At 58.9% G+C, this 27,539-nt stretch overlaps 1 protein-coding gene across 1 annotated transcript; it reads right to left on the bottom strand.

Moving 5' to 3' along the window:
- Positions 1-3,902: 3,902 nt before the first annotated feature.
- EHD1 (EH domain containing 1) lies at positions 3,903-24,830 on the bottom strand. The gene is made up of 6 exons (XM_023654381.2): positions 24,698-24,830; positions 23,202-23,628; positions 19,650-19,747; positions 9,020-9,432; positions 6,441-6,605; positions 3,903-5,995 (listed from the first exon to the last, which is right to left on the bottom strand). The coding sequence occupies exons 1-6, from the start codon at positions 24,723-24,725 to the stop codon at positions 5,471-5,473; spliced, it is 1,656 nt and encodes a 551-aa protein (XP_023510149.1). The 5' UTR covers positions 24,726-24,830; the 3' UTR covers positions 3,903-5,470.
- Positions 24,831-27,539: the final 2,709 nt, after the last annotated feature.

The following is a 27,539-nucleotide window of genomic DNA, read 5'->3' on the forward strand; positions in this document are numbered from 1 at the left end:
GCTGAGGTCTGCGTGAGCAGAGCTGGGACTGGCCCTGGGCACTCCCCGCCCATCTGGTGCTTGATTCTGTTTGGTCCTGTGTTCATTTTGTCCCATCCTTGTTCCAAGCTTGCATTTATCTGTAAAAGGGGGTCGGGTCAGGCTCCCTGTCCCCTCCTTTGCAGCTCCAGGTCATAAGGCCCCTCAGGACTCTGTGCCTGAGTCAGCCTCAACAAGCGGCCAGTCCTCCAGCCCTGCCAGCAGAAACAGCCCCTGCGCTTGGCCCTGCTTTGCCCCAGCAGATCTGTTCTCTGCTCCTGTGTGAGCCAGACCACCAGGGCCACAGAGGCCTCTCTGCAGGAGGCCCTGCATGGTTGGTGGGTGCTCAGTGGATGAAGGAGGGTGAGTGGGAGACCTCCACCACCCCATCTTCCCACACCTCCTCCCTCACACTCCCAGAGGCCCACCTAGGTGCAGGGGCACCTGCCCCCCATAACCTCTCTCCCATCCAATACGAGCCTCTTAGGTATCAAGGTGCTAGCATTGCTCTCACCCAGCCCTGAGGGGAGCAGATCTTTGTGATAACACCTTGCATTCCTATGGTGCTTCTTAGCATTTCAAAGTGACTGCAGATCTCTTATCTTCACAAGGTCTTGCCAGAAGGAGGGAGTTACTACCCTGCCTTCGAAGATTAATACCTCGAGGCTGGGGAGGTGGGAGGCGGATGGTGCCAGCCTCCAGCTCCTTACCCAGGTTCCAGGCCTAGGCCAGTGCTGGGCAGCAGAAGGACAACATGTGGCACCCAGATGCTAAGTACAGGGGACGGGGAAAAGCCAGCCTGCCGTGGACTCCATGTGGGCTTCTGCGAATGGCCTGGGATGGTGAGAAAAGGAAACTGTCAGTTCAAAGACCCAGGCCTAGCGAAAAGAGAGGATGGCTCTGATGAGGAGGAACCCCAAGAACAGGGGGAAGGTGAGGGCCAAGTGCAAGTGAGGGGCAAGGAACCCAGGTTTTCTGACCTGCCCATCCCCCCCCACCCCAGCATAGCCCTCTGGGTCTAGGAGGGGCCCAGACACAAGGCAGGCTCGGGGGTCTTTGGCTCCCCTTCCCCAGGTGGGAGGAGCAGCTGCTCCCAGTAGATGGTCCTGCAGGGCTGACCAGAATGGCAAGCTGCCCCTACCCTGGGCCGCACTGGAAGCGCAGTGCCCCACTCCTGCCCCAGGGAGCCGGGGGACAAGGAGTGGCTGTCTGTGGGGTCCTACAGCTCTGCCTACTGTTGACCAGGCGTGTGGCCTTGGGCAAGTCAAGTCACTTCCTGTCTCTCTGGGCTGCTGACTTTGTGCGAACTGCCCCAGCTCAGGTGTGAGGGGCAAATGGTACGCGGAGCGGTCGCCAGTGGTCGCTGGAGTGCGTCTCTAGGTTGGAGGGTGGGGGAGCTCGTGTCAAGCTGCACTGCTGCTCAGGCTCCCGGGTTTTATTTAAATGTGTGTCCATTGGGGTGGCTTTGGGGGAGGGGCTGATGGGCATGGTGGGCTTGAGGGTCTCCACTCCCCAAGCTAGCCCTTGGCAGCCCCGCACGCCCACTCCCTCCCCGCCCACCTCAGCATACCAGGGGTGTGTCCTTTGAAAAGTCCAGAGCTCCAAATGGTGGACATATGGTGATTTCATCATCCTGGCTTTCCTTCCAAAAACCTTCTCTGTGCTGCTCCAACACACCATAGGGGCTCCCACGCTCCTCAGCAGCAGCAGGCCACGTGGTTTTATAATTATCAATCCCCCTGGGCGCACAGGAAGCCAGGCCCTGAGCCCCCTCGGCCACCACCCTGCTGGCCCATGGGCGCCGCCGAGTCTGCAGGCTGCTTGGGGAAGGGTGGGTCCTGCCGCTTTGTTCTGGGAGTTGGGTGGAGTGCCGGGCTCTGTGCATGGACCCTCACCCCGACCCTAGCCAACCTCCTGGGATGCTCAGCAAAGGCAGCCATTCGAGCTGGGCACCCTAGGGACCCTGGCTCTGGGAAGTAGGGTCACTGCCTGCATTTGGAGGAAACAGACTGAGGAGGGGAGAGGATGGCTGAGTCCCAGCCGGAGGCGGAGCTGGACTTGAACTCCTGCCTGCCCCGAGGTCTACCTCCACCTGGTTTCGGAGCTGGCCTGCTTTGCCTGCTAAGGGGCAGGACTGGTGGCTCGTATCCTAACCCTGTCATAGCCTGGTGGCCTTGGGCAAGTCCTATGACCAGCCCATTGGAGCTAAGAACAGACCACTGGTTTGGTTGAATTGATGGTTAACTTTTTTGTTTACTAAGGAGCGGAAGGAATGTTTATTCTGATGAGATCTCACATGGAACCTCAGTGTATAAAATGGAGCCGCTGTGGGGGGCCCAGAGGCAGTGGGTGGGCCCCCTTGCCTCCTGGGTCCTGGGCTCCGAGGCGCCGCGTGGGCACATGGCCCTGAAGGAGCATTGGGAGCGGGGTGGAAACACGCTTCCTGTACCCCAGACCAGCCCCGGAAGAGGGGCCCTTTCACCCACCATCCTGGCCTGCTACGGAGGGGGGATGAGGTGGGGACTGGCCCCCCAGGAGGGTGGCTGCATCTTTGTCCACACCCATTGGCCCTTCTGAACCCCCCTCACGGCCGAGAAAAGCCCCCGAATCTGTAAAACCCTAACCAGGGGTATGAACTCTGGGGCAGCAGGGGGCAGATCCCTGCCCTCGGCCCCTCCTTCAAGCCTCGGATGGGCAGTCACTCCCTGGGGCAGCCTTCGGGGAGACACCCTCGGCCCAGGGTGGGGGGTGCTGAGTGCAGGCTGTGCTGTAGAGCCCCAGGTGGCCCTTCTCTCACTCACATTCCCCGAGATCTGGGAAGTTCTGTTTTCGTTGTGCTCCAACAGCTGGAACAAGCACGCTCCAGCTCTCAGGTGACCCCTGGAAACTGAGGGGCTGTGCCAAGCCTTCAGGGCCCGGGCTGGAGTGACAGCATTTATTTAATCTTTGTGCGGTTTCTCAAACCCGAATCTAGAGCTGCAGACTTTGGGGTGCGGCGAGCTGTAAGCCCGGTTTTCCTTTTCAAGGGTACTTTCCGTCTGACACTCAGGGAGCTTGTGCCTGGAGTCAGACAGGCTGGGTTTGAGGCTCCTCCCACGACCTTGTCCAAGCCCTCCTGAGTCTTGAGTTCTCAGCTGTGAGTGGTGAGAACAGGGACCTTCCATGTCACGAGGGTCAATGTGGCACAAGGCAAACCCTCTGGGGGGTGCAGAGGGCTGGTGAGCCCCTGCTCCCCCACATGCCAGCCATCAGCCTGCATGCCCACCACACGGGCGGGTGCACCCGGCCTGGCCCCCAAAACCTGTGGCACTGTTCATATCCCCCTCTGCCAGTGTGCCCGGAACACCCTCCAGCCAGACTGCACCCTTCCTTGGCACGGTGGCTCCACATTTGTCTCCCTTCCCTCTGCTGGTACAAACAGTCCCCTATCTGCCACATCGGCTGGCCCCACCCTCCGTAATTGTATTTTTGTCTTCTGAGTACCAGCTTCACCGTCTCTGAAGCACCCTGGGGCTAGCATGGAGCCCAGTAAACCCTAGTCTACTTGACCCCTCCCAGTGCCAAGAGCCCTGTGGGCGCCCAGCTGTCTGTCCCCGGCCAGGGCAGGGCCCAGGTGGGAGGAGATGGTGCAAAGATTGCAGAACACGGGTACCTTCGCCACCAACCCTGGGAGGGGGCAGCCTAGTCCTCGGTCGTCAGAGTGTCTCCCAACCTCTTCACCCCATCCTCCCCGCAAATCAACTACTGCTCAGCTCCCACCCAGCACGAGGAAAGGGGGTCACGGCCCCGCCTGCAGGCCTCACTCAATTAGGAGATAGCAGAGCTCCCGCAGGCACTGTGGGGAGCAGGCCCCGGAAGAAGACGACCAAGCACCAGAAGCCAGATGCAGCACAGTTAAACTTTTTAATGCAAGAAAAAGTCTAGTCTTCAGTTGCTTTTTCTTCTCACAGGTGAGCTTGGAGGACCACTGCACCTTCAACAGTGAATTCCCGACGAGGTCATTGCCTCCATCCTCACCTAATACCGCAGGGCATGGTGGGCCAGCGGAGGCCTGGGGAGCAGCATTGGGAGGGCGGGTGGGGGTCGGGGAGGTCAGAGTCGAGGAGTCCCTGAGACCCCCGTGGGAAGCCCGCTCTCCCTGCCACAGCAGCTCTGTGATGGCTCCAGGCCCTGGGGGCCGGCCACTGGCCAGTGAGTCCGTCCAGGCCCCCGGAGGCTGTACTCGGACAGCCCGGCCAAGGCAAAGCAGAGTGAGGCGGCCTGAACTGGCCGCTCGCTGGCTCAGGTTTCTCATTGCTCAGCTGAGGGGTTGTTCTAAGGGCATCCAAGCCACGTGCCGCCCTCCTTTGCTCAACAGGAGGAAGGAAGGTAGGGGGGGCTTCCGTCCGGAAATGAGGATGAGGCAGAGGGAAGGGGCTAGGTTGTCCCTGGTCCCACTGTCTGGCCACTAGGCCCGGGCTGGAGCACCAAGCCATACCAGGGTCACGAGGACTCACCACCCACCCAAAGGTGGGGCAGGGAGGTACACCAGAATGTTCCAGGGAAGTGAGAGGGTGAAGCAGGAAACACCACCTCTGGGGTCCCTGGCGGGGTGTGCCCTGCCAGCACCCCCCATCTTATGGCTCCTGGGTAGAGCTGTCCCCTGGCTGGAGTGTGGCGAAGGAGACAAAAATCACAGCTTCTGAACAAGTGGTTGGGAAGTCACTGGAAAATCTGGTCAAGTATGAAAGGTGTCACTTTACAGAACAAAAACTAGCTTATATATTTTTCTGGACGATGTTCTCTCCCACCCATCCCCTGAACCCCCCTCTAAAAAAGGTAGCTAGGCATGGCCTCTGTGGCTGCCGAGCCGAGGGATAAGAGAGCAGAGAGCAGGCCTGTGCACAGGGAGCCGCGGGGAGGGGAAGGCACCAGAACCAACTGAATCCAGGAGCACAGGGAGGAGGCCGAGCCGGGCGGGAGGAAGCCGCTGGCCCCGGGAAGCAACCCTCAGCTTAGAAACCAACTGGGGGTCCAGAGCGTTCCTGTCTCCGTACAGCCCCAGGACCCCATAGCTGCCAGGAGGGGCGAGCAGGGGTGGGCACGGCAGGCCACGGCCCCTGCGGTCTCAGTGGCCGCACGTGCTGCACAGTCAGGGTGGGAGGCGGAGGCTCTGCGTGCGTGGGGCTGTCAGATGGAGGAGGTAAGACAGAAGGCTGCCTCTAACATTATATATTAAAAATATCCATAGTTCTTGTGCACAAAATTCCATCATTCACATATGAGCATCACCCCTGCCTCCCCGCTGGGCCCCGGAACAGCCTGGGAAGAAAGATGGTGGTTTTCCTTTTCAAGAGCTGAGGAATCACCCGCTCAGTCTTTATGGACCTTGACAACTGGGACCCTTGCCCCCCTCCCCAGTCTCCGCCTGGCTGGGCGCCAAGATGGAGGGACTGTGTCACCGGCCGGCCCGTCACTCGTGCCTCCGCTTGGAGGGCGGGATGAGGTGTGGGGGCAGGTCGGCGGGCAGCTCGTGGCCCTCCAGCTTGACTTTGATGAGGTGGTTGGCCAGGGCAAACTCCTCGTCGTCCAGCAGCCCGTCCTTGTCCACGTCGGCCAGCTTCCAGATCTTGCCCAGCACCGTGTTGGGCAGCTTGGACTTCACCATCTCCTTCTTGGCGTTGGCGCCCGTGATCTTGCCGTTGACGGGCGACAGTGTGTAGAAGATCTCGTCATAGGTGGGCTTGTCCTTGCCCACCACCCACTCGACGTCGTCGATGCCCTCGCCGGCCCCCTCGCCGTAGCCGTGCCCGAAGGGCCCGTTCATGGTGCCCTCGAAGGCGCCGCCCTTCACGGCCTGGGAGGGCATCAGGGCCTCCTCCTGGCGCACCATCACCATGAGCCGCGCGATGTCGTTGGCCAGCATGTCGTCCACCGTGTCCAGCAGCTTGGGCTTCAGGGCTTGGAACTTGCTGAAGTCCTGGGTCTGCAGGAGTTCCTGGAGGGGAGGGGAGGCAGGAGAAGGGCTGGGCGGGGCGGCTCTCAGCCTCCGGGGGAAGCAGAAAGAGCCGGTTTGGTGTCCCGGCCCCCAGCACTGAACAGCTCAGGGAACTCAGCTAAGCCCTCTGGGCCCTGGCTCCCCCAGCTGCAAACTGGAGGTACAGCACCTTGCAGGGCTGGGGCGAGGATTAACTGGGATGACACTGGAGTGCCTGGCATGGCCCCGCCCGCCCCCCACCTCAGGGTGAGTCACCACATTCCTCTCTGGGGTGTCACGGCCTGGGTCAGCTTCTTTGGGTACTGGTGATTGAGCCAGCTGTTCCATTTTGGGAGGCCCCACCCCATGGAGCCGGGGTTCCCTCCAGAACCACCGTCCCAGTGCCCGGGCCTCCCACACTCCCCGGCCGCCAGCAGCCCTCTCAGGGTGTGCGGGACAGCCGTACCTGCATCTTGCGGAGGTTTGGGAAGTCGCCCGGGGAGATCTGATGCTCCCTCTCGATCTTCTGGTAAATCTCTCCCAGGTTGTTCACCAGCTCTTTCTTCTTGCTCTCTTTACCGAAGACATTGGGCATCTCCTTCTTGAGGGAGCTGATGATGTAGGCGTGGACCTGTGACGACAGGGAAGGGGCGGACGTCAGGCGCTCCCCAGACACCTGGTCAGGAGCGTGGCCTGCGTTCCGGCTGCCCTAGAAGGTGGGATTGTAATCCAGGATTGCCAAAAACAGTCCAAAGTCCAAGTTCTTTCTGTTTCTAAACAGGCACCCTCCTCCCCCGGCTGCCCCCTCCACGCAGCAGAGGCGCAGATCACGGATCACTCACTCACGTTCCTAGCAAGCCAAGCAGGCCCCACGCCTGCATGGAAATATATGCAAACATCCCTATGTGGATGCTGATGTCGAGTGCACAAAATGACAAGGCCAGAATTATGTTCCACTTTATCACCATGACAGCCTCGGGGTGACTAAGGATTAGAAAAGTCCCACAAGGCTTTTCCCAGATGTTTCCAGCTTTATCAGAGCTTAATGCCTTGCTGCTTAGATCTTTGCTAATTAAGGGTGCCACACCCTTCATTTCCCCACAGCAGGCCAGGAACCCTGGCTACCCTCCAAGGGCAACAGTCTTCAAATTTCGTCGCCTCACCAAGCAATGTCCGGGCGTAGAGGGCTGCGGCCAGCCAGCCTCGGCCCCCGTACCCCTCTTCTCCCAGACTGCACGCTCAACCCCATCAGATCTCCTCCACTGGCCCGACCCCATCTGCCGCTGGTGGGAGCCTGGCTGAGAAGTGCCCAAGGGAAGCAGGCCCGTCACAGAGAGCCAGTCACCACTCTGCCCACCACAGACCAGTGTGAGTTGGCACAGAGAGAACCACTCACTCCAGGAAAAGGAAACACTCTCGAAAGAGCAGGTGCGGGATGAGATTGGAGACCACGGGGTTTTCCAGACATGGTGACTCAACGTGCCTGCGGGCCAGTGATGGCGCAGCATCTCTGCAGACAAACAGGCAGGGACCGAAGCCCGCCCTTGTTCTGTCCTGGAAGGAGGCTGAGCGGGCGCACAGGCGGCCCTGCCAGGAGAGGGGCTGGGCAGGGAGTGGAGAGCTGCCCTGCGGCCTGAGTGGGGCCGCAACTGGAAACGGGAGGCCAGGTCTCTTCTCCGCTCACGGCCTCTCCGTGTTCAGCTCGGGGTGTCCCTCGTCCTTTGAGACCGGGAGCCAGTTCCACGGTTTTTCCCATGAGTTCCTGAGAACCAGCTCCACCCACCAGGAAGGTTCCAGGAGTCAGATATCTAGGAAAGCATGCAGCCCTGCGTCCTGAGGAGCAGGCTCCTGCAGCTTTACTGTGCACACAGACCGCCAGGGGTGGTGCTCCCATGCAGGCTCTGATGCGGAGGGTGGGGTGGGGCCTGAGAACTCGCGCTCAGCTCCAGCAGGCTCCGCTCTGCTGGTCCCTGAGCACTTTGGGCAGCCAGGGTGGGGACAGAGCCCGTAGTAAAGGGTGAAGGGTCAGTTCTCACTATCAGGCCAGGGAGCACCATGCTGCCTGACTCTGGGCCTCATGACAGCGTGGGCCACCCTGGGCCACCATGTTCGCCCCGGCGGAGTCTCAAAACTCTGCGCTGTGCGCAGGCAGCCGCTTCCCCAGAGGCAGGAGACGGCCGCCGGGGACAGGGCCTGCTAACTGGAGAGGACGCCCATCCTCGGTCCTGTACACTCCGGGCCCAGGGTGACTGTTTCATCGGCCACAGGACTGCCTGGGCTGATGGCTGAGCTGCGTGCCCCGAGGGTCTGTGATCCGCCTGACTTGGCCTGCAGACCTCTTCAAAATCCTGTCCTCAGGGGACCCGGTCTGCTCCTCTGTGTTTGAAGGTAGCATGAACCGTTTCCCAGCCCCAGCCACCCCCGGGTCTCACTGAAGTACCTGGCCAGGCACTGAGATTCCAACCTCTGGAGCAACTCAGACGCTGCCAGCAGGTGCCAGCGGGCCCTGTGCTTCCCCAGAGGGGAGGGATGGTTGACGAGGCCTCTGGGAGCTGAAGCCACTGGCGTCCTCTCTGGGCCCACAAGCTCGCGCCCCATCTCTCCACCAGCTCCCTCCTATCCTGGCTTAAGCATCAGCTCCCACCCGTGGCCTCCGCAGCCCGGCCCACCCCACCCCACCCCACGGACACAGCTCCCCAGTCTTCTGCGGCACCCCACTGCGATACACATAAACCACGCTTTATTTTCCTTACTGTTCTGCTTTCCCCCCTATGGCTGATGAGTGCTCAAAGGGTGGGGACCTGTCAGTCCCCACTGCGTCCCCCACGCCTAACATGCACTGAGTCCATCTCAGTGCTCGACAGAGCTGGGAGGGGAAGCTGGGGAGGCCCCAAGCTGCACCCCCACCCCCTCCGCTTCCCAGGCTGCCCCTTGGTCCCGCGTGCCCTGTCTGATGTTTATCCGCATTAAGAAGACTCAGTTAAGAAAAGCTGCATGCAGGGGTGCACAGAGTGCGCTGGCCCTGCCCCACCCCGCCCCGCCTACCTTGGCCAGCCGTGCCCGCTTGATCAGGTCGTTGAGCTTCCTGAGGGCGGCGTTGCGGGGCAGGGACTGGATGTCCTTGAAGAGGTCCTGCTCCTCGGCCTCGAAGAGCTTGCGGTTGTCGGGGATGAGGAGCGGGTGGGACCAGAAGGAGCCGATGTAGACCCGGACCACCTCGGGGGTGTTGATGATCTTCCCCAGGGACCACATGAGGGCCCCGTAAACCCGCATCAGCTGCTGGGTCTCGATCTGGTCGGCCTTGTTCAGCACCACGCGAATCTTGTCCTCGTGGTTCTTGAGGGCCTTGATGACCTCCGAGAACTCGTCCGAGATGTCCAGCTTGTGGGCGTCGAACAGCAGGATGATGCGGTCCACCCGCTCGGCGAACCACTCGAGGACGGCCGCGAAGTCGTAGCCTGTGGGAGGGAAGGCGGAGCTCGGGCACCAGGCCAGGCGGCTCGGACGGCGCCCGTCCCCAGCCCGGCCCCAACTGCTCGGCCGGCAGTCCTTTCCATGTGCAAGACGTGCTCGAGTGGACAGCACGGCACCCTGAGGGCATGGTCAGCAGGTCCCCCTATTTCTGTACCCACGTGGTTGTCCCCTCACCCATGTAGCACCTGGCACGCAGAGGCGCTTAACGACTAAATAACGCACAGAAGTCACGGAGTCCAAGCTCTCAAGTGGGTCAGACTAAGGCAGGAGTGAAGGGGCGGCCTGAGCAGCACGGCTGAGCGCGGCGCGGGGAGAAGAGCGGACGTGGGGCCTGCCCGCTGGGTGCCCCTGAACAGCAGGGACAGTAAATAACAGCGGCGACACCTGCAGCTGCTGCCTGTTCAGACCTCGTGTGCCAGGGTCCCGGTTTTGCAGGAAGCTCCTTTATTCTCTATAACAGGGGTTGGCAAACTGCAGCTCGGGGGCCAAACCGGGCCCCCACCTGTTTTTGTAAATAAAGTTTTATTGGAACACGGCCCCACGCATCTGTACTGTCCGTGGCTGTGTGTGTCCGCAACGGGAGGGCTCAGTGGCTGCGACAGAGACCATAAGGTCTGTGAAGCCAAAAACAGGAGTTCTCTGACCCCGACAGAAAGTTCGCTGACCACGGTGCTACAACAAGCCTGTGAAGTGCTACAAACCACTTCCCCTCTGTAGGTCTTAAAGCTTCTCTGACATGAAATGGCTGGACTAGATAAACTTCCGTTCTCAATCTATTCTGTACTGTTTCCCACCACCCGCTTTAAGGCCCTTTGGTGAACTGCACCACCTGTGGCAGAGACGGCTAACTGGAATTCTTCCTTTCATAACAGAACTGTCTGGTTTTAGCCGGATTCACGGACCCCCCTGCCCAGCTTAAGACTGCATTTCCCAGCCTCTCTTACAGCAGAAACAAACAAGAGAAAGTGTATGAGACCTTTGTCCTTTTCTCCTTTCTTGAGGACTGGAATGCAGATGTGATGGTAGGAGTTGGAGCAACCACCTTGGGCTCAGAGATGGAAGCTGCAAGTTCAGATTGGCCTTGGACATAAACTATCTGATATCCAATTTAAGCCAATGTATTTTTGGGTCTCTGTAATAGTGGTTTAACTTGTATTCTATTTTACAATTATGCCTCTTCGGAATGTTTTCACTTCTTTCACTGCCCCCAGAAGGAGTGAAAATTCTGTTTCTCACCTTTTACGAATATTACAGAGAGGGAGGAAGACCACATGAAAACAATGGCCTAAGAGCTTTCGGAAGCTTGGTCCCTGCCCCTGAACCACCATTTCCTCTCTGGGTGATTCTGGGCCAGCCTCTTGTCCCTGGGCTCAGTCTCCTCGTTCTTCACTCGCTACCCACAGGCTGCCCCAAATGTAGGCCGGCCCTCTTAAGAACCACCGAGTACTTCCCAGAGCACAGTCAAGCTCCAGAGGATAAGCCAGGGAAGAGCCGGGAACACTGCCCAGAAACCGGCCAAACCACTCTCCTCGTCCTCACAGCCCGCTCCCAGAATCCCCTGCAAACACACCGCTACCCTGAGCACGCTGGGATGCAGACACGTGTTCTCTAGACCGCAGGGAACAGACCAGCAGCCAAAGGAAGGGACGACGTATGGAGAACAGGCCCAGAGCAACCTGCAGAGCCTCGGGGAGGGCAGCCTCGCCGTCCTCTCATCAGGACCCTGTGAGCCGAGCTGTGCATCAGAGCAGGGCATGGTGGCTCCCAGGCCTGCCAGGTCGCCTGGCCAAACGCATGTCCCCAGTGGGCCCCTCAAGAGGTCCCTGAACTCGGGCCAGAGCCCACCCAACCCCCCTCCCGCTGCGCCGGGCTGTAAGGTAAACAGCTAACGCCGTGGGGCGAGCCGAGGGGAAAGCTCACTGCTTAGAGGAACATTCCAGCCGCCGGGCCCCCAGTTCAAGCGTGTTCCTGGGCTGTCTCACGCCTGAGCCCCAGTGGGCACTCAGGAGGAGCCCAGGCTTTCCAACAAGACAGCTCTGCATTCAGCCCCTGCTCTGGCCATGGACCCTGCGACCTCATGTTCTTAACTTCTGAGTTACTTCCTTCATCTCTAAAATTCAAAACACAATTCCCCCTAAGATGGTAGGGAGAAGAAATGAGGCACCGCAGTGGGCTCCCAGCACAAGGCCGGGTCTGAATGACAGGCCAGGCAGGCCCAGAGGACGGGAGGCGGGCAGGGTGCCCTGGGCCTCCAAGTCACTGGCCAGGGACTGAGAGCGACAAAGATTTGGCCTGACTCTGAGGCCAAAGGTCAGCTCTCGTCTTTGTGGCAAGACACGGAAATTTAAGGAAAACCTCAAATCCACGACTTCTGTAGACTTGGCATGGCAGCTGCTGGGCTGCGGTCTGCGACCTGCTCCGGCCCAGCACACGGGGCAGACGAGACGCTCCGATCACAAGCAGCCCTTGACTGGCCCGTTTCTTAACAGGGTGGACGTGAGGTGAGCTGGGGGCAGCAAAGCCCCTGTGGACCTGACCTTCAGCCTGGGCAGGGCCGCACGCAGCCTTCTGGCGGCCTGTGCAGTTGATGAGAACCGGCCCAGCTACCAGCTTCCCCGTGCTCAGAGAGTGTCACCCCTGTGCCAGCCGCCAGCCACCATTGCAGGCTGCTGGTTCCAAAGCACAAGGCCCCCACGGCCCGGGACTCGGTGTGGCTGGATCCGAGAGCCACGGGAGGGGACATCCAGAGTGAGGCCATAGGCAGAAAACTGGAATAGGAAGGCCGAGGCACAGGCCGAGGGACGCGGGGCAGGGCTCAGTGGCCTGTGCCCAGCTGGCCAGGCTGCACGGCCTTTTATGGCCGGCTCTGGGACCGTGGGTCAGCCCTGCAAAAGTGATGACTCAGGACTGGATGGCGGAGGCTTCTCCCCTGCGTGAGCTCAGAGCGCATGAGCTGAACGAGCAGACTCACACAGCTGGGGAGGCGGCGATGCCAAGACTGAGGTGCTGGGAATGGGGCGCCCTGATGGGCTGGGCTCCGGCCCAAGTCAGCTTTGGCCCTGGAGTCAGGACAGCGCGCGGGGAGACGAGGTCACCCCCAGACTCCACCCAACGCGGCCTCACTGCCCCCTGGCCCTGATGGTGGGGCGCTGGGGAGGACAATGGGGAACGAGAGAGAAAGGAGGAGGAGTCTGAATTGTGGCCCCAGAGTCACCGCCGGCGGGTCCACAAGTGCCGCCACAGGGCCAGGCGCCTCCACCTCCCCGCACACAAACCCAGCCTCTCGCCACCCCCTCCAGGGGGAGCCGACAGAGCTGAGGCCATTTTTTGCAGGTGAATGAAATTTCCTGTTTATTATGGAAAATGCTCACACTTTTGGTGAGGGAGACAGGGTGGCTGGCCAAGTACACCCACAGGTCATGAAGAGGGTCTGAAGTTCAGGCTTGTGTGATGTCATCGTAGGTGTGTGACCATTAATAACCATGTGGCTGCAGCCGCCGGCAGGCCCACCTGGCGCCCTTCAGCCTGCTAACCCCTCACTCGTCCTGAGAGATGATGTCTCAACAGGCACCAAGGGCGGGACCCACAGCTGTAGCACCCAGAGCACCGGTCAAGTTCACGCAACTGGCAACGTGGTTCCAGCCACCATTCAGCCTGTAGCTTGTCAGCAGGTGACCAGCACGGGGATCAAGGGACAAGTAGAGGGAAGAGCTCGTCAGCAGCCCCCCAGCACTGCCCACCACCTCAGACGCCACCTAATGTACAACAACAAAAGCGGGGAGTCACAGCGAGCTTGGCGAGGGAGAAAACCACGCCCCCATCCACCGCGGGGCACAGAGTGCCATACCTTCGTAGCTTCGTCTGCCTCAGGCCCCGGCAGGAGCGAGAGCGTGGACACCATGTCCCCACGAAGGACACAGACAACACGGTCCGAGGGGTGGGCCGGAAGTGTAAAAGCCAGAGCCACTGTGATCAGGGACAAGCTCTGGCTCAGAAAGTTCTGGGACCCTGAAGACATCACGAAATAAGCCAGTCGCAAAAGGACATGCTGCCTGATCCCACTTATATGAGGTCCCTGGAGAAGCCAAATCCAGAGACGGAAAGCAGAGCGGTGGTCGCCAGGGGCTGGGGAGTCAGTGTTTACCGGGGGCAGAGTGGCAGTTTGGGAAGATGGAAAAGGTCTGGAGATGGGTGGCGGTGATGGCCGCTCAACAGTATGAAGCTATTTAACGCCACTGACCTGTACACTTAAAAACAGCCAAAGCTGATGTTCTGCGTATTTTACGTCCCCTCCACACACACAGTCCTGGGTGAGGGAAGACAGGAGCAAGGCTGAGCCCCTGGGGCTGTGTTCGGCCTCGGGGAAGGAAGCCTGCCTCTCCCCTGGCTCTGTTCCCAGGGAGCCCCCTGCGGCCCCTCCTGCTCTCCGGGGTACCTGCCTCTCCGGGGCTGGTGGCTCCTCACGGGAGCCATGCTCCCACCACCCAGCAGTGAGGTGCAGACAGGAGAAATTGTGATGGCTCCTGGCCCCGCCGTGGCACCCTCCAAATACAGGTAGTTCCACAGCTGGGGGAAAAGCTGCTTCATACATTCCAAAATCTACTAGAACACAAACAATAGAGGGTTGGTCTCCAATCGACTTTTGTTTCCTGCCATTCAAGCTGCGTGGGCCTCGGTATTTCTTGCCACGGCTCTCCATCACACACGCTTCCAACTCACGCCGGGCCCAGGAGAAAGGAGCACAGGCGAGCAAAACAGAGCTCCAGAGCGGGGAGTCTATGTGGGGACTTGTCCCCGGGCTTCTTTAAGCTCACATTCTCAAGAGAAGGACTGTTCCAGCGCAGCACAGCGCAGCAGTTAGGGGAAGGGGCCGCCCCACGCACCCGAGAGACATGAAGACACTAAAATTCGCACTGTACGTGGAGGCTCACAGCAGCTTTATCCTAAACTGCCCCAAAGCGGACCCCCAAATGCCCTTTGACAGCAGGTGGGTAACAAGTCCCAGGGCATCCCTACGATGGGACCCGGCGCACCCACAGGAGTGAAGCTGACCCCCAAGTACACGGTGACGCTCAAAAGCACTCGCCAAGCGAAGGCCAACGACCCCGAAGGCTTTGCAACGTATGATGGTTCACGACACGGGGAAAGGCAGAACCTTAGGGACAAAGGTCAGAGCGGTGGGTTGCCCGGGACCGGGAGTGACTACAAAGGGGCGCAGGGAACTTTCCGGGGTGATGGAAAGATTCTGTATCTTGGTTGTGGTGGTGGGTATGTGATGGCTTCAGAGAGCTGGACACCTAAAAAGGGTGAATTTTACTACATATAACGTCGACCTCAATCAACCTGACCTGACACGAAGAGACAAAGGACAGGGGCCAGCCAGTGGGGAAGAGACGGACTCTGGAATCAGGCCCACATCTGAATCCCGAACCGTCTGCTCAGCAACCTGTGGTGTAACCCTCGCAGGCCACGTTCCCTCGTGAGCCTCAGTTTCTCCATCTGTGCCGAGGATGGAAGGTCTCCACCTCGCAGGGCTGCTGGGAGGATCGAGGCTGCCTGGCGCTCCGGAAGCACCTCGTAAATGTTTGCTATGATTTACTCACAGGGTTTGTACTTTGGGCTCAAGCTCAGATTCTGAAGGGTGTGTGGGCAACAACGGCTTGTAAGGCGTGAAGAATGTCTCATACCCCAAATATAAACACAACATTTGCAGGCGCTCGGGCCAGCTGCCACCCAGCCGGCCGCCAGGCTCACAGCCGTGAACAGGTGCCGAGCACCGGCTGGTAGCGCTCCTCCGTGGGCAGAGCAGCCCACGCCCCAGCAGAGCCTTCAGCATTCCCATCGAGGGCTCGGGCCGAAAGCTGTCCGGCTGGACCAGAGTGGGAAACAGCAGGAGGTGGGCAAGAGGAAGGTCTGAGGAGGGTGGCCGCTCTGCCTGGAGCCCAGAGGTGGTCCCGCGATCTGAAGGGAAACCCCGACTGAGTCAGAGTTTCCCCATCCTCCAGCCTCCTTGGGACGTTACTCAGAAGGTCTTCCTCATCAACGTCTGGAAATCCCTGGATTTTTCAGCGTCTTTATTTTTAATCAGCTGACCTTTGTCAAACACTTAACTGGGCACCAGGCACCAGGGCAAGAACTTAAGGCGGTGCAGCCACTCCCTGGGGCCCCCAGCTCCTAAAGTACGGACCTGCGACCTGAACCCTCTCATCTCTGTGCTGTGGGCCCAGGCACCCAGGAGGGCTGCCTTTGGGCAACCTCACGGAGTGTTCTACGGGCTGCAGAAAACCCTGGTGAAACACTGGCCTGGAGGGCCTCTGTGGGGGGCATCTCAGGAGGTGGTCTGCTCGAGGGTCAGCAGGAAGGGCCAGCTCAGGGTCAGGCGGCTCCAGGTCTGGGCTGGGGAGGCCCCGCCCGACTGTTAAGGAGCAGGACGGCTCTTGGGCTTGGCTGGAGCCCGGGAAGCAGGGAGGGTAAGTGAGAACCCAGGGGACTGGCCAGCCTTGACTGGGGCTGCTAATGCCGGTCCATGGATAGCCTGGGGGACAATTTCTGCCTGGAGGCAGAGAACAGGGTAAAAGAAGCCGCCAGCACTGTTGTTCAAAGCCTGGAACTCAGGCCTGTTTCTGGACTCAGAGTCTGATCTTGGGCCGAGAGAAGCAGAGGGGCCCTGTGCATTTCAGGAGAGCCCAGGGCCCTGTAACGACCTGACAAGGTCAGACTGTCTGACCCCGGCTCTCGGAGCTCCTTCACCCCCAGGCACCCTCTCAGCACAGTGCGGTGTGAGCACGGCCTCGGCTGGGCTCCAATCCTGCTGCCCACACCTGCTCGTCTGCGTGTCATCTGGGCTAATTACTTCACTCTGCGAAGCCTCTTGTTTCCTCATCTGAAGAGCAGCAGCTTCCGCATGGACGCAGCTGCCGTTATCACTAAGGGGAGCTGGTTCACAGGGGAGGGGTCAGCGGAAAGCCAGGCACGAGGCCGGCTGGGCCCTCATCCCCTAATCCAAGTTTAAGCAACACGTCCCTGCTGACGCGACTTCCACGGAGGAAACTGGGGCACTAAAGTTACAGCTCAGCTCCCAGCCACGCAGTGACAAAGGCAGGGAGCGCGCTGGCCAGGCCCTGCCTCCCGGGCTGGGCCTCCACCCGAGGGGCCCCGGCCGTGGGAAGACCCCGCTCCCTCCCAGGCCCCCCGTGACCGTGCAGGTGATCAGCAGCCCAGGAGCCAAGGACACCAGCCCCGCCAGTGCCCTTTGGAATGCCCTTTATCAGTCACATGGGCAGCACTCAAGAACAAACGCCGTCCCCAGAGGTCCCCCGTCTTTGCTGACACAGGAGAATGTTATCTTTATAGTCAGGATGTTAACGAGACGGGGAAGCACAGCCCAGACCCCCCAGAAGCCCCTCTCTTCCCCACAGAGACTCTCAGGGGTCTCTCGCGGAGCCCGGGCCGGGTCCTGGCTGCTCTGGGCCTGCACAGGCCCTGCCTGCGCGCTCCAGACAGTATTTCCTGCACATATTAGGAAAAGCAGAAAAGTCAGGAGGAGCCTGGCAGATAGGGTGGGAAACGGGAGTGAAGGAACATGCGACCCCAGGAGGCCATCGACTCTCCAGGGGCTGAGGTCGGCAGCTGGCAGGAGCGCATGTCGCTGGCCTGGGAGCCATGCTTTCGGTTGGCCCTATCTTTCTGAGAGGGAAACCTGCTTTGCACGCCATCGGCAGAGGGACAGAGGGGCAGCCAGCCGGGGAGCCTGGAACGCACCGCCCTTCTCTAACTTTTCCTCTGCTGGACAGGGTGACATGGCACCTTTGCAGTGACCAATAGGTGGGACCTCAGAGAAGGAGAAATACAGCCCTTCTGCATCTACCCAGAGGTCACCACCCCTGGAGCCCACACCCAGACATCTCAGAGGTACTGCCCGATGGTCTTTCTGCGGTTGATAACAGGCTGGCACCAGATTTTTAGTAAATACTTTAAACTAAGACCTCTAGGGTTACAGACGGAAAGAAATGGCCCAGTAAACCCAGTGTGAGGACTCTCGCTATTTCACAGGAGGAATGTCCTCCTCCAATCAAAGCAACGCACTTGTCTTTAAGCTTCCTTCCTGCCCACGCTGGGGTGGGGAGGACTTCGGTGGCTGCCCAGGGACCCAGAGGCCACGCCTTACACCTGGAGGGGCACAGGCAGGCCCCCCAGGCGGAGCGCTAATGGTGGGCCCCGGTGTCTCCTGCTGGCTTCCTCCTCCAGGTCTCTGCCATCTGCGCAGACAACCTGATGACGGGGACTGCCCTGCGCGCCGCGTCCTCGCCGGCCCCCGTCAAATGCAGCCTGTGTCTGACTGGAGGGCGCGCTGAGCCCTGCTCTGGTGCCTTCCCAGAGAGAGCAAGCGTGGACCCCACTGCCTGCGCTTAGCTACCGGGGGAAGGAAGCAGGGGGAAGGAAGCGGGGCAGTGGAGGGAGACGGCTCAGCCGGCAGGGCCAGGGGCCCCAAGGCGGCCAGACACACACTTGCAACTTCTCAGCCCGCTGAGCCCCAAGGACAAAAGCTGCAGTGCTAGAGCCAGCCGGCACCAGTGGGAAACAGCTGCTTCTGGGTTCCCTTTCACGAGACAACAGAGGCCCCGGGGACCCTAGACCCTCTCCCCCAAATACCTTCCCTCCCAGCTCTGAAGGCCATGCTGAGCAAGGTATTGTGGGAAGATAAGCCTCCTTTTGTGAGCGGCTGTCCCTTATCCGAAGATGTGTACACATCATGTGACCTCAGAGGTGGCTTAGGCCTCTATCTGATGGCATCTCCGCCCACCCCCTCAGGTCATCAAAAAGATGGCTCTGCAGAGCCTCAGAGAGGGCCCTTTCAGGACAGCTCAGCCCTGAAGGGCGTTTCAGACTAAATTCCCTTTTGTGGCTCTTTCTCTTTAAGAGTAACTTATTCAGATTTCCTAGCCTTGTCTTTGGCTTATCAGGCATTTTCTTTAAACCAGGTTAGAACAATAAAAGCTGTAAGAAAGAAAAAAAAACGGGGCCCTCGCCTTTTTTGAAGGGGTCCCTAAACGGTTATTTTGAATTCCTAGACATGTCGTTATCCTTAGGGGCGGAGAAGCTAAAAGCCGAAGCCACATTTAGAGATAGGGAGCAGTTTTGTGTGCTCTGATGCAACCCCGTATCAGCAGGGGCCCACAAGCCGGAGAAAAAGAGAAGCGATGTTCTTGGCACGAAGAACATGGCCCCCACCCCAACACGGACGGTGACATTCCACCCCCAAATCTCAGGCTGCTGACTTCAGCTGCAAAGCTCCCCAGTGTCGGCCGCCCGGAGGGAAAGCGGGGAGCAGGGCAGATTTGCAAGTTAATGATAAACAAATGTAGTCAGCTGACCTGCCCCTCTTTCTGAATGTGACCTTACTTCATTCTCTCAGTTGCAGCTGCAGGCTCCACTCCTGGCCGGCTAGCTCTTTCCCGCCTGCTCCTCCTGGAAAGCTTGCAGGCCCCAAGGCTCCCCCCCTTTCTCCAAAAAGGGGCTGCAGCAGAAATATAACCTGGTTCAGGCGCATCCTGCACCCGATCTTCAGAAAGCTAGGTAAAACTGAGACAGGAGTTTACACGATCGGTGGGCCCGGGGCACTAATACTCAGCGCGACCACCTCATGCCACGCACAGCACCAGGGGGGCAGCTCATTACCAACATTTAAGCCCATGTGAACACATTGCCACCAGCCCCTGAACGTTTAACAAATTCCCACGAGCTGCTCCTTTGGGCGGGCTCAGTCAAGTCAAGCGGTTCTCTTACAATCCTGCCAGACTCTCCAGGAATCGACACGGCTGCGGAAAGCAAGCTCTTACACACAAACTAAGGTGAGTGAGCCCCAGGGGAGCAATGCCGGCCGAGGTCCCTGGAGCTCAGACACTGAGGGATTTCCTGTGACCTCAGAGGCAGCCCGGGGCCCCAGCTCTGAAACCTCTCCTCCTTTCCAGCATGCCCCAGGGGCTGGGAAGCCTGAAAGCCACACAAAACTGGCTGCAGCCTCAGAAGAAAGCAGCTCCTGTCCCCTCAGGGCTTGGAGCACGGTGCAGATACAAGGCTGACAAAAAGGGTTCGCATGTGGGCGGCCTCAAGGGCAGCATCTGGCCGGTGTCACAGACATCAGACGGAAGGAGTCTGATGGAGACACCAGGTGCCCCAGGCCGTGCCAGAGCCTGTTTACCTCTGCTGATGCGCTGTTTCTCTCCAGACAGGATCCCGGGAGTGTCGATGATGCTGATGCTGTCCAAGACCGGGTTGGGTAGCTGCGCACACATGAACCTGCATGAAAGCAAAAGGTGGGAGAGAGAGGGCAGACTGAGTGATCGCTGCTCTAGACGGACAGCGGTGCCTTCTGCACTCCTCCGTTGCTGCCTCTGGCTTCCCTTCCAGAAGCAAGGAACTTAAAGGAGGTTCTCTCTCGTCTTAGCTTTCAGGGGTGGCCAGCAAACTGCACATATTCTCTTAAGCGGGAATCCGACCAGCCGGCTCAAACTGGCCCACATCAGCACTTCCCTCCCAGTAGCTTTTCCCCCAGAGTTCGAGAGTTCAACTTTCAAGTTGCTGATGCGCTCGTGAAAATTGCCCGAGCTTAGGCCACCATTCAGTTCCAGAAGGGAAATGAAGGGTGACACTGGGACCCTGGAATTCCATATGAAAATTTTCAACCCTTGGCTTGATTTCCACTGAAGAGAGATGGTTCTTTTCTCTTACTGCTGGGACCGGCCCTCCCCTTCCACCCAGCTGCCTGGGGGAAGGGACTGCAGTGGGCGACCAGTGAAAGCCAGGGGACCACACGGGCTGGTTGGTGGGGCAGGGAAGTACAGACACCATTCTCTGACAGTCGAAGCAGGCCGATGAAGAACGAAGCCCCAGAGAGGTTGGCAACTCACGGGTAAGGGCTTAGTGGTGTGTGCCTGACTTCCCGCTGAGCTTAGAACAGCCCAGAAAAGCAAGGGGCTGTCCCAACTGATAGCAGAGATTCTTGACTGAACACAGAAAAGGCTGCCTTAAAACCTTCTCTGAACAAGGTATTGTGAACAAAGAAAATTCTGACCCATTGTCTACAGGACACAGGCTTACAGCTGCCTTTCCAACAGTGAGGAGGAATCTGAGCTTATTAGCTTCTCCTTCTGGCCCCACACCCCAAGTGACCAGTGGCCCACAGGCTGGGGGCAGCTGGCCAAGGGCGAGAGGTGCCGCCTGCAAGTACAACAGAGTAGAGCCAGCTGCCCGGCAGGGTGAATAAACCTTGGACCTCCTCCTGCCAGTGCCAGCAGCAGAGCACTGTGCCCTAAATAACCGCCTGCATGACCTGTGGTTCCCGATAGGGAAGGGAGCCACGGAGATGATGCCAAAATAAAAGGACCTGAAGTAGAATTGGCTCTGAGAAGTAGGAGACCTAACAATGCCTTGTCGATGAGCCTGGTGAGTAAGTTAACATCTGTGCAAAGCCCAGGGCATGTGGTGGAGACCACGAAAGGGAGCAGGCAGTATAAACACATCTGATCCCATGTTCTCGCCCACAAGGATGCCCGGATTTCATCTGGTACTACAAATGGGCAGGACCAGTTATGCAACAAGTTGTCATCAGACCCTCTTGGGACACCCTGACTGCGCCCTGCCACAGGCTGCTCCATCTGATTTTAGTCTGAGAGCAGCCACTTAGGGGGAAAAGGCTGGAAAGTCAAGTTCATGACTCAATGGGTCTCTTGAGTACCGGGAGAGGCTGTGTCAGCCAGAGAAGAGCCCTCTTTGTGTGCTGCCAGGCTGGATGGCACTCAGGGTGCTACGCATGCTGACACAGCTGGCGACCTCAGTTCCAGGGCAAACCCGAGGCCCCCATCCTGGCCTGAGGAGGTCCCTTTCGGCAGGGCCATTAGTGTTGGGGGACCCTCTGGAGATGAGGCGGTGGCAGGAAGGAAATAAATGCGTGGTTCTCGGATCCTGTGGTCCCAGCATCATCAACGTGCCTGGCTTGGACCCAGCACTCCGGAACTGCTCTTTTTTCTGGGTAGCAGCAACAGTAGGTGGTAACTGGCTGCGTTCACTTGCTGAGCGAGCTCCACACATCAGCAGGCCCTTTGAGCCACAGCTTCCTGAACCAACAAGGTGGGGGTTGCCTAGATGATGTCTAAGCTCCCTTCCAGCTCTGAAGTGTCAGGTGTCCAAATTCAGAAAACAGGCCATATGCCCGGTTCTCCTTTCAAAAAAAGGTCTGCTCTTACAATCAAAAGTGGAGACCTAAAGACAGCAGGGGCAGGCGTAGCTGCCCTTCCTTCTAGCTTCCCAAAGTTCTGCGTGAAAGGAGACATCTAGTAATGCTTGGAATTCCCAGCGTAGCAGACAAACTTTCCACGAGGTCAGATGGCACCCACCAGCTAACAGTCTGAGCCAATCGCCTGTCTACAGGCACATATGGAATTCTAACACATCAGCATCCTCCAGAGGAGGGCTCCAAGCTAAGAAGGCCACAGCTCTCCAGGAGGCTCACCCGCAGGGTTTTACTCAGCTCTGGTCTGACACACAAACGCCAGCAGCCCTAAAACAGGGGGACGGGCTTACATGCCTGAAAGGGACAAAAAGACCACAGAAGGCTGCCTGTCTGCTCTGTTAAAGGTCAGCTTTGCGCACCGAGGCAGGCCTAGCCACCGGCTTGCACCGGGGACAAGCTGGTCCACCCTGTATGGCTGGACAGTGTCTGCGAAGGAATGTGATCGTATAGGGTGGAGACCTGGAAGGCAAGCATCAAGGATTCCTTCCTAGGCTCTTCCCCGGACCCAGACTATGAAAGGCATGTGGAGTCACTCCTTGAATGGGAAGTGGCAGAGAGATCTGTGAAGTCCTTCGCTATGTTCCAAGGGGCTGGGGGGAGAGATTCCAGAACTACTGACTAGGGCCTTCAAGTTCCTCTAGAGAAAAGTGAACTTGGCTGGCATACTCTGTAGAGAGGAGGCCAGTGTTTCATTCACAGCATCCTGAGAGTTAGAATCTTGGCGGATTATCCTCGTCATGAGGAGGCAGGTTTCACCCATTTAACTGGGGAAACTGAGGCCCAGATAAGTTAAAGAACCTCCTAGCAAGTCTACAGAGGACCCAAATCTCATCCCAGGGCTCCCAGGGCCCCCGCCTGAGGCTGCTCCCCGAAACCCCTAAAGCAGCGCCGGCCCTTTCAGCTGCCTCTGGGAGCCGCGTTCCTAGTCCATCCGTGTGCGGCCTCCGCCGGCAGCCCCAAGCTCAGCAGGCCACAGATCTTCGCTGTCCCTCCCACACAAAACCACCGGCCCCAGGGGAGCACAGCGCACCACACCAGCAAAGAGAATGGCTCAAAGTTTCACCGTATTTTTCCACGACACTTAAGAAACAGATCCTTGAAGGAAGGGAGAGTGGAGGGAGTTGGTTTGAATGAATTAGGTGTGTCCAGTCTGGGGAAGGGAGGTGGGGACCAAGACTCACCCCTGGTTCGGAGAGAAGTGGGACTGGGATCTGCGGGGGGGGGCGGGGGGTTGATAGTTAAACTCATGACCTGGAAAATTCTGGGGGCTGACAGAAGCCAGGGGAACCGGCGATACGCACTCCCAGACCCCCGGGTGGGTTTTCTGTGGGAAGCGGCAAGGGACCCTGTCCCTGGGAGTGGCCGCTGAGGGTCTCGCCGGGGCCTTGGAGACAAAGGCCGAGCGCAGGGTCAGGGCCCCGGCCGCCCCCTCTGCCCCCGCCCGGGGCAAGGGGCGGGTACCTGTTGAGGAAGGCATTGCCGAAGGCGTTGAGCTTGCGGAAGGGGCGCCGCGGGTCGACGACGAGCGCGTTGCCCGGCACCACGCCCTCGGTGGGGCCGTGCATCACGGCGATGAAGGAGTCAGTGGTGGGCTCGGGTCCGATGCGCATCCCCGGGAAGTCCTGCTCGATCAGGTGCCGGATGAAGGTGGTCTTGCCCGTGCTGTACTGGCCCACGAGCAGCACCATGGGCTTGTTGTCGAAGTCCGCGTCCTCCAGCGCGGGCGAGTGGAACTCGTGGAAGCGGTAGTGCTCCTCCAGGGGCAGCAGCTTCTGCGCGTACAGCTGCCGCAGCCCCTCGGCCACCGTCTGGAAGAGCTCCGGCTCCTTCTTGCGGCGGGCATCCTTGCTGACCCAGCTGAACATGCTGCTGGAGACGGGGCCGGCTGCTGCGGGACAGACGGCGGCTGAGAGCTGGCCGAGGGCGCGGAGCCGAGGCGGGGCCCGGCCGGCCGACGGAGGGGCGGCGGGGCAGGGGGCGGAGAGCGGCCCGCACTGCGCAGGCGCACGGCACGGCCCGCGGAGCGCCCTCTGCGGCGTGGAGCGCGCGCCTCGCGCTGCGCCCTTTATAAGGCCGGGCCCGGCGTTCGGGCGCGCGCCCGCGCCGCCGCCGCGCAGGACCGCGGGGACTTGGGAGGGGGAGGGAGGGGCCCCGCCCGCGAACTGCGCGCCACGTCCTTCCCTCCTCCGCCTCCTATTGGCCGATTCCAAATCTCGCGAGCGCCGCTTCTCTGCCCCGCCCCTGGCTCGGGTGCCGTGGCAACCGCACCTGTTTCTCCCCACCGCTCGTGGGGCGGCTCGCGGAAGCGCTGCAGTTGGGAAGGCGGGAAGGGGGAATCGGGCACGAGGAGGTCCAGGGCCTGCGCGCCTTGCAGCACCCAGTTACCTACACCAGCTCCCTGACCACGCGCCCCACCCACAGTGCCCTCCTGAACGGTCCTCTTCCTCCCACCGGCTCAGAATCCCCTGAAGCATGGGAGGACCCCTGGGGTCGCTCCCCCCACCCTCCTCCGCCATCAGCACTGCCCAGGCAGTAGAGGAAGCTGAGAGAAGTGGGGTGGTGGCTGGGGAAAGAAAGATGTGGAGGGAGCTGGAGGCCGATGGGGAAAGTCTGACCCGCAGCAAGAGGCCTGAGCTCCCGTCAGGCCAGCGGGGCTGGGAATTGGGACATGAACACAGCGGTGGAGGACACGTATAACAGATGACATGCGGGGGAGAAGAGGAGGCCTCCGTAAAGGCGCTGCAACTGTGGCAGGGGTTAGGAGGAAGTTGAGGGCCTCTAGCAGCTTGACTTTTGAGGAAGTGAAATCGGAAATTCCCTATGTGGGGTGGAGGGGCAATGTGGGGCAACAATTTTTGTGGGAACTTAGAGGGAATTAAAAAACCCAAATACTTCCGCTTTCCCCTCGGGGTCACCACCAGTTACCATCTTTTACTCTGATCTGTGTCCCTCCTTACCAGTTCCTGGCTGTTCCATTAGGCTCATTCCCCCTCCATCATCCCCGGGCACACCTAGGCCCCCTTAGCTGTCCAGGCTGCTGAGAATCTTTAAGAGATGATGTCAGTGCTTTGGAGGCTGTGATTGTTATGTAACCAGTATCAGGACACCAAAGAGGGGAAGGGGGTCTGAGGCGGGGGTGGAGGGAGGCTCTTGGACAGATCTAGAACGAACCTGGGAACTTGAACGCCTCATGTCTAATTTTCTGGCCTCTGGGAGATGTGGGAGCCTGGAGGGCTGGGTGCCTATATCAGGAAGAAAGCAGGCTGGCAGGCTAAGAGGACAGAGGCAGGAACTCAGATCTGAGAACAAGCAGAATATTAGGAGAGCTGAGTCAAGTGGGAGCCGGAGAGGGCACCATGGGAGGTTTGATTCCCGCCCCAGACACACATAGGATCAGGCCTCAGTGCCTTCTGAGAGAATAAATAATGTTAACTCGATTGTCTTCTTTCTCCCTCCCTAAGCATTGGAGCAGATGAGTAATTCCAGCCCTGCCTGCAGTCTTAGGTCCCTGACTTACTGCTTTTATTAGGGATTTTATTAGCATTCTTTTCGTAAAACACAGAAGCCAAGATACTCTTTTTTTGGCATTCTCTTCAAAAGAGGGTATTGAGACTGCTAGGCAGGGCTGTCACCAGCGGCTGTGTGCCAGCTGGTGACCAGGAGCCTCCGGCAAGCCCAGTCTAGACTTCCTGGGCCAGCCTTAGAAGCCAAAGGACTTTGCTCCTACATGGCACCCTGAGGGGTCCACCCCGGAGATGCCATTTCTGGGCTGTTCCAGGGGAGGGCCTGGGGCTGAGGATCCTGAAAGAGGGGGTTGTTCAATGGCCTGAATAGGGCTTCAAGGAGCTCGGTCCCCGGCAGCCCTCACAGTGACCCGCCATAGTTTCCTCATATCCCTAGAGCCCTGTGTGCTGGGAAAAGCCAGCCCTATAAAACTGAAAACAACAAAATGTTCCTGGGTTATTTATAAATGAAACCCAGCCCCTGTTTGTTACGTATGGCCACTTGACTTCCTCGAAGGAGCTCAAAGGACTGGAAATAGGGATCTCTCTCCCCACAGGGCTCAAGTGGGAGGGAATGAGTTTCCCCAACTTCACACAGTTGGCACCCAAGTCCTGGGCAGCTTCCTTATCTAGTAATGCCCCAGATTGTGAAAATATCCTTTCTTTCCTTTTTGTTTTTTGAGTAGTTTTGGTGGGAAAGTTTTGCAAAATGTGAATAACCATTTCACTTTTGGTTTCTCCTCCGTTTCGCTTTCTCTCTGTCTTTGGGTCTCTGGCAAGAGACACAGGGAGGCTTCAAATATTTGCCTTTTTCCTGGAAATGAGGCCCATCCCCCACTCCCTGGGTTCAAATTCTCAAACACACACCTGCAAAAGCCTGCGGCCTCGGGGACTCCCCAGACGCTGCCCTCAGCCAGCAGAAGGGGGCCACCTGCTCTCCCGTGAAGTCTGCTCTGTCCCATAATGGCCTGGCCTAGATAAGTGTCTACAAGGCCGCTAAAAAAACTTTAAAAAGCAAAGAAAAGAAAAATGGAGTTTTTCTCCAAATATGGCAGAAGAATTAGGCTGGGAAAAGCCAAAAACACACAGGTTTGTCCCTAGGATGTGGAGTGGCTCACTCTTTCCACTGAGAAAGTTTGCATAGAAGGCAGTTTTTGGTTCTGACCATAGATTTGGCCAACAGATCAGTTTTGCCAAAACAAGGTAAAGAACTGGCGAGGCCTGTTCCTCTGCGGGCCGGGCTCCAGTGCCGGCCAGAAGGGTGTGCTCCCTCCTGAAAAGGCACCACAGTGGACACGGCCCTGTGGCCAGGGCTCTGGGGAGAGATGCTGGGCTCCAGAGGCCTCTGGAGGTGTCTGACAGCCAGGACAGGGCCCAGCTTGGAGGTGAGAGAGTGTCAGGGCAGCTGGGGATCTCTGCTTTCCAATCCCAGTGAGAAGAAGGCCCAGAGATGCTGAGCGCCTTGCTTGATGTCACCCAGGATGGAGGAGGAGCTGGGTCTTCAGGTTCTTGACACTGTGCCCTTTCCACACTCAGACCTTGAAGTTGCCAGATCCGGGCTGGTGGCAAAGCAGAGGAACAGGGTTTCAAGAGTCTCTTTCCCAGGTACGGGCTGTGGTTTACTCTGCCCTGAAGCAGCAGCTGCCGCCCTGCCGCCGGCGGCCCTGCCCGCGTATTTCCCCGGGTGCTGGGTGCACAGAACCACACAGGGCTCTGCACAGCTAAGCCACAGGAGCCCCGGGGCACTGTTGGTAGGAAGTTTACTGCTGGGCGCAGGGCGCAGTGTTGACCCTGAACTCCCTGGAGAGCTCAGGCACCATCCCAGCCCTGCCCTCCAGGCCTTGCATCACATTTGTTCAAGGACTCCACAGGAAGTGGTTTATCGTTTGCACAGGAGAAGTCTGCCTTCTACAGTGATACCATCCAAGGTCCCTTGATAGGGTCTTGGGGTCTCTTTACCCTACACTGACGGAAATGGCAGTGTAACCCTGATGTCCTGTGGTTTTGGGACTCTGAAAGTACACATGAGGCGCTTGGATGTTGCTGCCCAAGTGACCACAGACTCGGCCCCACCTGTGTGAGCGCAGTCGCTTGCCCTCCTCACGTCCCCTCCAGGCGTGTTCTTCTGCTCCAGCTGCCTCTCTCTCACCATGGCGTCCACCCCTGGTCCCCCATGGGAGGGGACCAGCCTGAGCCTCACCATCAGCCTCCCAGGCTGGGGCTGGAGAGTAATTTTGTCCCAAACCATGTGTCACACTCAGCCATCAGGGCATAGAGCTCAGCTCATCTTTAAGGA

This window comes from Equus caballus, chromosome 12 (genome assembly GCF_041296265.1).
Source record: "Equus caballus isolate H_3958 breed thoroughbred chromosome 12, TB-T2T, whole genome shotgun sequence".
NCBI lineage: Eukaryota > Metazoa > Chordata > Mammalia > Perissodactyla > Equidae > Equus > Equus caballus.